Below are 10273 nucleotides of genomic sequence, written 5' to 3' on the forward strand. Positions count from 1 at the left end.
ACACCGTAAATCATTTTTTCACGTTACATAACAATGAGCAATTGATAAATTGTTGTCTCGTTTAAAGCTACGGTGCGTACATATAGTGAACATTTCTCTTATTATGGTCTTGTGTCAAGAAATTAAGAAATTATTTTCCGACTTAAAATAGTACAACATATACCTCTTTCTGTCATTTTGCACTAACAAGATAGCTCCTGTAAAATATAACTGTATAATTTAAATACATTAGTACAATATGTAGGCCTAATAAATTACAGCCAGCAACCAAGTCAAAATATCACCCATTTTGTTTTAGATGCTATATCTAGCATGTTAAAATGACCTTTAAATATGGTTTACATGAACAAGAGTAGGAATTGACTATATTCTATTTGCTTTCTTGTTTCAATAAATGTAATTTTTACTCTTAGTGTTTCCTCTTATCCTGTATTAACAGTACTTGTTTGTCTATAAAACTCAGTCTGGTACTTTGTGGCCTTGAATACTATAATTCTTCATTGAACGGCCATGCCTCTTGCTCTCAACTTCCTATTTCATTAATATGGAAGTCCACAGATAAAATACATTTTTGTTCTTTCACAGTTCTCCACTGTCCCTTTAACTCAACTGATTCCAACGACTCGTGTTCCTGCTCAAAATTTAACTTTGTTATGTTCAGGTTACCATTGACTTATATATTCAGATCTCTATAATAAACACCCTTGAATGTTTTTCATACCATGCTTGTTTTTTCACGCTAGATTACTTCAACTTACATTGTTCTTTTAACACTGTGATTACTTTCATTTGATATTGATTGATATATTGTATTTGTATGAAACTGTCATACATTTATAATTACACAATTGTGAGTCATAGCCCATTTTTATACTAAAGACAATTTTGACTGACGTGTTTTTCTCAGCTGTCAATTGATCAAATGTGCTGAATTTTTTTATGTGCCCAGTGCACATTTCAGGGAATATGTCTGGACAGAACACTTGAATTCTCAGCAACATTTCTACTGACCTTCAGCCACATATGGTACAGCACCATTTTGAAAAGCTTGAAGAAGTTAAGGACAAAGCTACGGTTACGTAAGAGTGCCATCATGGTTCCCTTCTAAAAGTTCTCTGTTTTTTCCCCCACTTACTTCCTTACTTACAAAGTGTTAACATGTCTTTTAGAAAAATATGCTTTAATAGCAGAATTATAAAACATTAAAAAATATTATTTGCAGCCTACGACATATTTTATACAAGTCTCTCAGTTCATTGAGGTGGGGGCGGGGTGTAACTTGTTTCATTCACAATCAGTGGCCTCATAGGAGTTACACAGTTACACAGGTTTTCAGAAGTGTGCCCAGAAGCTTTTCAAAACGGGCCTGTACCATATGTGGCTGAAGGTCACAACTGACTGTTTTTATTTGACTTTATTGTTTTATTCTGTTTCAATGTGATCTAATGTGTTTTATCTATTACGATTATGTTGCGGTCTTACTGTGTACTCTATTGTTTTTACTGTGGATTTTATGGTGTTTTTATGTCTGGAGCACTGGACCCAACAAATTTCCCCATGTGGGATAATAAAGTTGATCTGAATCTGAATCTGAATCTGAGATGCAAGGTGAACCTCCTCAGGTACATTTTACGCGGTCTAAAACACACAGCGGTTCTGGGCTGTACCTTGCCCATTGTCTTCTTGTGAGTCACTAGAGAGCAGATTCAAACAGATGACACAGTTCAGATCAGGTTTTTGGAAATCAGGGTAACATGACACCTTGGCTGTTACTATGAGGAGGATTTTTATGCCACCTATTATGTGACAGAACAGGTATCTTTCTTCCTTTTTGAGATACTGCATTTAGGCAAATGAATAGCTTGGGTATAAGCATGTTGAGAAGAGCAGCATGTATGTATGTATGTATGTGTGTGTGTGTGTGCGTGCGTGTGTGCATATGCATGTGTATGAATGCATGTGTATGAATGCATGTGTATGCATGCATGTATGTATGCATACATGCATGCATGCATGTATGTATGTATGTATGTATGTATGCATGCATGCAAGTATGTATGTATGTTTGTACAAACTGAATTTTCTTTCTTCAGTAGTAGCACTGAAGTAGTAATAACACATTGACTGTAGTATGTTAATTTATTTCTGAACGCATGTGCTTGTTTGCATGTATGTGCATTTGAGTGTTTAGTACAGTCTGTAAAAGCTTAGACTTCAGCTGATGTTCTCGGCACCTTCCACCTATTGCAACGGCATTTGAAAATCATAATTTTGAGGTGTGAAGTGGAACCTGAACCATGTTCCTATGGCAGTAAGACAGCCAGCAGCTTCTTTGCTCTGCCCTTCTCTGTGGTGGGCAGAGCTAGGCTGCTGCCAGTGCTGCCCATGCTACCCACCTGTGCTTTAGCTGTCGGCTGCAGTGTATGGGCAGCCACTGGCTCACAAGTGGCTGCCCATACAGAACTGCAATATACTGTAAAATAAACTGAAATAAATATATCACCTATATATCGTAACACTTAATTATATATCGGCAAGTATACTAATCATTGGCACTTTAATATATAGTAATGTTTTACACTTCAGTGAAATATATTTATAGTTTTCACATAGGTGTACATATTTATAATATATAGCAGTATATACTATTCCTAAAAGAGTGGGGCCTCCTCTACGGACATACTGTAGACAGAGAGAGATCCAGGAGGTGGGACAGAGCAGAGGTACACAACGCTGGTTTGGCATTAATTGAATAAGCTGTGGGAAGTTAATTAGGGAACATCAATATTTCTGATTAGATCCCGTAGGAAAGAGCAGACTTTGGCTGTGTGAATCAACAGCCTCCTACCTGGGGGTGTTTTTTCGGTGGACAGAGTCAGTGATAATGGTCACTTTGGGCTGGTGATACCCCAAGAACTCCTGTTTTTAGAATTTCTGATTAGTAAGAAAATCCACACACCCCCTCGACGGCACCAATTCATGGCACGGTCAGGATAACAGTGTGTGTGTGTGTGTGTGTGGGGCTTCACCTGGCTGCATGAGAACCAGTTTTCACAGGTGTGCAGTCAGCGCCTGTAGGGCAGGTACTCCGCCCAGACTCCGCCTGTATCACAGACAGAATGCTGTGTCACACGTGAGCACCTGGTTCTGCACCTGCAGTATCCTGGCAAAGACGGACCTCCCTGTGACGCACAAAATCCAAAGGCACAGTAGCATAAGAGGTAGCAGACATCATGTGCGCTACTACAGCTCAGCACACCCCAAGGCTGGTAGTTATAGCAACTAGAATTGTTTGAGCACGGGAAAACCAAGAAACGATACCGAACCTGTCTCTTTAAGTCCATCTGCATCATAAGGGAAGTCTAGAATTCTTTACAGGTGAAATGGCAGCACTCTCCAGGAGTATCATCATCAAATCGTCTGCCTCTAATGTCTGGGTTTTTTCTACAATGTCAGAAATTTCAGCAATTTTATGTACTCTTTCATCTGGGTGCAAAGCAGTGTTCTGCAGAATTCAAAATACTGATAAGCGAATGAGAAAACTATCACAACTTTCAAAGGCTAATACAGAATTTTCCTAAATTAAATGCGCTTTTTTCAGGCTTTCAGTCTGAATCCTGGCAACAAACAACCCATGGGAGAAACATGGGAAATAAATCTCACTGAGTACCTTTGGGGTGGCAATGAAATATAGCAATGATTATGGTTTCTATGAATGTTGCCTTGTAAAAAGTAATTGTTGTTCTGGGCTACCCAACCCTGTTCCCGGAGATCTACCAGCAGGTTTTCACTCAAAGTTTAATAAGGCACACCTCATTGAACAGCTAGAAATATTGTAGAGCTGCCAACTAGTAGAATCAAATGTGCTAAATTGGTCTGGAGTGAAAACTTACAGGACGGTAAATCTCCAGGAACAGGGTTGGGCCACCCTGCTCCAGTGTGGTGAAAGAGAGGGAAATAGAAACCAGAGAGGAATAGAAACTGAAGCAGAGAAATAGAAACTTAAGCAGAGGAATAGAAAGTTAAGCCGCACACTGCTCAGCCCCACAGAACAGAGCCTCAGCATGCAGACAAAAGAAGGACAGCACATCGGAGATTAGAAATGACGCGAGGAAGAATCTAATCTGTCTCACCCGAGGAATCTACAGTGAACATTACAGTGACTCATGTCAGGAGGACATGAGAAAGAAGGAAAACACTGGGGTGCAAACTACAGGGGGGCTTAGGGGGGGGGTCTGACTTCCAAAATGAGACTTGAACACCCCTGAATGTAGTAAAAACAAAAAGATTTGGGGGGCTCTAAAATCTTCACATAAACTACACAATTCCAATAGTAAATATGCAAATGCGTTTCCCCAGCCCTCTGAAATGAAATGCTACCACAGTTTCACACACCACTGTGCTGAGTCATGCCATTCAAATTCTGAACAGCGCTATATGATGATTGCTGAATGTATGATCATAAAGTACGATTATACACGGAGAGACACCTATATCTACTCTAGACAGGTTCTTCTAGAACACTGTCATAAGCGGACAAACATCTTGCTGTTATCCCCTTATCTCTGTAGCCTCAGCCTTCTCTTCGGTGCAGTGCTTTTTTGGTGAGCTGTTCCACTGTCTGAGCTGCACTAACTGACAATGATTTACAGAGAAATCTACTGTACTGCTTTGCCCACCTGGATCAAACATGCAGATATCAGCCAAGGCAGAGTCCATGTGACCGAGCTCAACCAATAAGCTTCTCGCACTATTATCTAGGGATTACTCAAGTTATGCTGATGTTGTGACTTTGGTGCCAGCTTCATAAACTGCCTTTTTGTTTTGGTGCCTTTAAACATAACACAAACTATTGTACTAGAGCTTAAAGCACGGTACAATGATTTGTTTAAACAAGTCTTTGTTTAAAGAAATCAGGTTTAAAAAATTAAGATGCAAATCAAACCAAATGGCAAAATGGGAAATCTTGGCTAGAGGCCACAGATGAAATAAAACAATGACTGGAAAAAGCAGCTTTAGGATCTCCCCCTTCTGAGGACTGTGGGGCACAGGCCTGTAGTCATACTCTGTCCTGTGCTACAGAGTCAACAGTCACCCCACCTCAGGCCCTAGGCCCTTTGGAGCGTCCTGCTGGGGAAAAAAAGCATGTTTGTGCTTCTCACAGTCCTCACAGGGACCCAAGGGAGAGTGGCCGAATACTCCGAACACTGCCACCTACAGGGAAAGTGTAGAAATACGCTTGCGCCCAGGGACTATACAACTACAATATACTCAACTTCAAAAAAAAGGATTCGTACTCTGTATAACAACTGATTCGTTTGTTGTGCGGTCGAAAATTGTTTGCCCTTCTGCTCCCGTGAACACCTGCTCACCTGTCCTAAATCAAAGGGCGAACCACGCCTACAGACCACGTCACCCTATCAGACATCAGATCATCATAATTATCACACTAATAGCAACAACAAACAAAACAACAAAACCTCAACACAGGACATTCCAGCACATGATCAGCATAATTCACAACAGAAAATGTATGACGTCTCAACATAATTATGAATCAATAAGGCAAATCTGCAAAATGGCTTCAACAGATGTTTTTCCTTCTCTGTACAAGCAACTGTATTTTACATATAAATATAGTGCAGCAAATATATGTTTGATATGATTTCAACCCCTCCACTCCAAGGAGTGAGACTTCCCCAGATCTGAAACGCTATATTTAGGGAATACAGTTCTGCTGTTGCTCTCACTGACAGGGCAGGTGCATAACAGGAGCTGCATGAAGCATGCAAAGTAAGATAAACTCTTACCTTAGTGTGTGCAACAGCACTACATCTTAGCCACATAAAGAACATCACTCAATCAGGACTTCAATTATGGAAGCAAGTGCTGTTGAAGTACATATGGCACAATCAGGAATATATGCCCTGTGGGTTAACTACTGCCCAGCTGAGATTCTTTAAAAAAAATTGTGATGATGTTATGCTTGGTAATGCTTTGCTTTTTTACATGCATGGTTGAATGCATATATAACATCTTAAAAAAAAAGACTTCCATCGTGTAATTTATTTTTTAATAGCTCTGTCGTGCAGGTCCAGAGGCATAACAGATCCCAGCCCCAACATACGTGATCAGTATTAAATCTACTGGAGCAAAACCGCCAGAGTGCTTGAAATTTTGCTTTAATCACAGTTAAGATCAATCAAAACTATATTTCTGTCAAGGTAATATATCTGCCGTAACATGTAACTGATTTAATTGTCAATTCAATTTGGCACATTACTATGTGATGCTCTACCTATCAGTTGTGCATGCATATATGCAGCAAAAACATTAGACCTTTTTTCCATTATTTTATTCCTTAACTGTATGGTCCCCATGAATTATTTATAAATCTACATTGTGTTTTATATGCACTTTCCTTTATATATTGAAAAGATGCGACTGTGGAGTTTGGATAAATCTATTTTGAGGATGGAAGCCAGAGCTGTTTCTCTACCAAGGGTTTGATCAAAGAGGGCCCAATCAAAATTCAGCATGCACACACCAAGAATGTCACAGCAAACTCACAAGAACTTCTGCTCCTTTAACAACTTAGGAAAGAAAACCGTACCAGAAAGGTTAAAAAAAAACTCACTCTGGTATGACAGGATAGGCACACATGCATGAGTCCAACATGCACAAGCCACACGTTATGAGATACAGAATGCTCAGCCTATTTCGTCTGCAGTCTGAAAGTAATCATCATGTCGGAAGAGGACCTAAAATTGCCATCCACACAATGGGCAGAGTAGAATAGCCCCATTTCTCCTAACAGTGGTAGTCAGTGGTATAAGCACATCCACACTATACCATGTATTCAAAAACCTCCAATATTCCCAGTCACTTAAGTACCAATAATGACAAACCAAACAGCTATTGCGCATTAAATTAGAAGAAAACTGAAACGGGCACGTCTATTAAATCATTGGGTAGGATTCTGAAACTAAAAGGATGAAACTGCCCTGCCCAAGGGTTTACAAAGAGTTTCTGTCAATCACCTGACTTCAATTTTGAAAACTCTATGGTGCATCTCTCACACAAGACCTGTGGCATTTTAATCTTTCCTTTGTTTTCACCCACTGCATTATTAATCTCACTCTCCTCCTGTGCTGACCACGTACTTACAGCACACACGCCAACTTCCTGTCTGATCCTGTGATGTTCCAGTGACTGCTTGTCTGTGTGGAGTGACGGGCACATCTGGTGCGGGGATCTGATTTGTTTGCATGCAAAGCTGAGCTGCTTATCTTTGTGCTGATGACAAGGAAAGGAAGGGGAGTTCAGCCTGCAGCCTCAAACGACAATCATCACCGACAGCAAAACAGCAACAAAGAAAATGTAAAGAAAAAAAAAGACTGAAGCTTCACTTAGGACATGCCTCAGCCATTACACAGAAAGGAAATCCGTTCAACAGAAAAAAAAACACCACATGAGCCCAATTATGATCACATAGCAAAGAAATTTCATTTAAACAATTATTTGTACAAAGATAATAAATAATGGAATTACGTTTAGAGGAACCTTTAAAATGTAGAAAAACAATCTTACCGAATGTAAATTCATAATGCAATGAAAAATACAGATAGTATTTTTGGGTTAATGTTTCACTCAATTGTTTTCAGATGTTTTAATAGGATTATTAACAGGAATTTCCTTAACATTTTTGAACATTTATATCAACGTTAACAAAAGTTATGTTTTCATCAAATAAGTAAATAAAGATCAAAATTGTTCAAAATCATTTAAATTGTAGCTTCATTAGACTGGCATCTATATCTAACAATAAGCAGACATAAGCAATGCTGTGCATGAATTTTTAAAAAAATGAAATAATTTCAGAGAGGAACTGACTCCTGACAGAATCCAGAGAACAATGTCCAAAAAGACAAACAAGAATATTGATTTATTGCTTCTCTGTGGCACTGAATACAATCAAGGTAATAGAGAACAAAACAGTTTTGGTACCTGCCTTAAAATCTATTTAAAAGATAAATATATTAACACAAAATCTCAGTGTCTCAGTTGTGCCCAAAAATGTCAATACAAAGCCAAGATAAATACAGTAAAAGAAACCAAGACTCGAGCTGCTTGGTCACACTCATACATACGCACAGGAAACCTTACCTCACAAATCAATATTTATTTATCACTGTATTGAACAGTTAAAAAATAGGAACACAGAGCATATCTATTTAAAACATCTCAGATATGAATAAACATCTAGGCTTCGGATTAATTAATAAAACATTTCATAGGACACATATGGCTTTCAAACATGACAGCCAATACTGACGTGTGATTCAAAAGCACTATCCCATGATCCACTGCACTTTGTACCAGAACAGTGGTAACCAACCCTGCTCCTGTAGATCAACCATTCTGTGGGTTTTCATTTCAACCATACTTTGGCACACCTGACTCTGCTAATTAGCAGCTCAACAAGATCACTAGCTGTTGAATGTGGTGCATTTTGTTAGGGTTGGAATGAAAACCTACAGGATGGTAGAGCTCCAGGAACAGGGTTGGCTACCACTGTACTAGAGTTTCAGTTCAATTTGGTGTTCTACCAATTTTTTTTTCTTTGTAGAACATGTGCTACTGAATATGTGGCCGTGGTTTCAAGATGAGTTTTCCCGTCTGCAAAAAAAAAAACAGAAGGAAAAACAGAATATAAATGCAAAAAAAGACACGTCATTACTATAAACAGTACAGTTCCTGTGTGTACTTATGAGAAGTTTTAAGTCTTTCACAGCATTCTACATAATTAAAGCATTTAATTAGATCACTTATAAAAAAAGAGAAAACATATCTTCACTTTAATCATAGTGAGAAAAAAACATCCAAAATAGGTAGATTTAGAACAATGTAAAAAAATATTTTAAATCGACAAGTTTAATTTGGACCAGAATGTTTTTCTAAACTGGCCATTCTAAATGATCAGAATTTATTTTATTGCAGGGATAACATTTATAAGCACCCAGGCCTTAATTCACTGCTTCCTGAAGGCAACTCACAAGCCCCTGGCAAACTAACCTACAAATACCAGTGCTCAGCCATTCCAGACATTCATGCAAATGTATTACAGAACAGGGGACAACTTACGTCATCACAGGACATGTTATATTCTGCTAGTACTGTCCGGCAACGGGCTGCAATTCTGAGCAGGGAGAGTTAAAAATAAAAACTACAAAAAGTGAACGTAATTCAGCCAGCTGAATTAACTATTTTTTACTTTTGTAAATACATATAAATAATTAATGATTTAAGACTAATGTACCCAAGGGTGATAAGTTGCACTACTGTTAACCTGCAATTTTATACCAAAACAACAAGCCTATGAAATGGTGTTTTAAAAAGAAATTTATTCTTCTTCCTTTTTCCTAAATTACATACATTTCATCCAGTCAAGAATCTTCATCTTTGAGATTCTTGACTGGATGAAACGTATTTCATTTAATTCAGCTGTCAATCTTTAGACATTCCCATGCATTACAAAGGCAGGGGTCAAAAGACCATTTAAAAGGATGATGCTGACAACGGTTTATGCCAAAGTATCAAACATTATTACAATCTGAAATAAAATAATTAAAAGGCTAAAAGTGCTTGCTTTGCTCTTTTATTTCTGTAACATAATGCAGGTGTCTGTATAATTTTGATTTATAAAAAGGATACATTGATGGGGCCACAACTCTTTTATGAATCCCAGCAAAGAACAAACCAATCAGTGTGATGCAGCTTATGGTAAAAAACGGGTGATTCCACAAGGAAGAGAAGAATGACACCTGCCAAGAAAAAGAAAAAAAACAGTATTATTACAACATAAGAGAAATTACTAATGATGGTGTAATATAAATCAAAGCGTACAGCAGTAACTATAGGTTCATTAAATCTCTCACCCTGACCTTCTGAGTGTCTGGGTCTATTAACCAGTTCCAAGCGCCAGTTGCAGTACAGACAGACACAACGATCAGAATCACTGTGGAGAGGAGGAGACAGACGTCAGGGCAGGTCAGGAGACCGAGTTATACTCCTCACAGGTCTAATAATGGCATCTAGTTAAATCTACTGCTCTGAGTCACATAGATATACATGACACAACACACACAACAAATAAAACCACAGCCTAAATTTTGCTTTGCAAAGACTCACTTCGCCACCGGCCAGTCGCAGGCTGCAAACAGGACACATACTCCGTCAATCTTCTTTCAAAGGCCTTCAGATCTGTGCGAAC

At 38.6% G+C, this 10273-nt stretch overlaps 1 protein-coding gene across 2 annotated transcripts in view; it reads right to left on the reverse strand.

Moving 5' to 3' along the window:
* Positions 1-7864: 7864 nt before the first annotated feature.
* Positions 7865-10273, reverse strand: part of cnep1r1 (CTD nuclear envelope phosphatase 1 regulatory subunit 1) — a 3952-nt gene continuing 1543 nt past the window's right edge. Inside the window, exons 2-6 of one of the 2 annotated variants that reach the window (XM_035395104.1) lie at positions 10192-10263; positions 9945-10018; positions 9715-9824; positions 9145-9199; positions 7865-8679 (exon numbers count right to left, since the gene is read on the reverse strand). In XM_035395104.1, coding sequence (XP_035250995.1) covers positions 8638-8679; positions 9145-9199; positions 9715-9824; positions 9945-10018; positions 10192-10263 — 353 coding nt within the window. In that variant the 3' untranslated portion in view covers positions 7865-8637. Of the gene's footprint in view, positions 8680-9144; positions 9200-9714; positions 9825-9938; positions 10019-10191; positions 10264-10273 lie in introns of both variants that reach the window. The other variant, XM_035395103.1, reaches the window with a different exon arrangement.

Source organism: Anguilla anguilla, chromosome 16 (genome assembly GCF_013347855.1).
Source record: "Anguilla anguilla isolate fAngAng1 chromosome 16, fAngAng1.pri, whole genome shotgun sequence".
In the NCBI taxonomy this organism is placed as follows: Eukaryota; Metazoa; Chordata; class Actinopteri; order Anguilliformes; family Anguillidae; genus Anguilla; species Anguilla anguilla.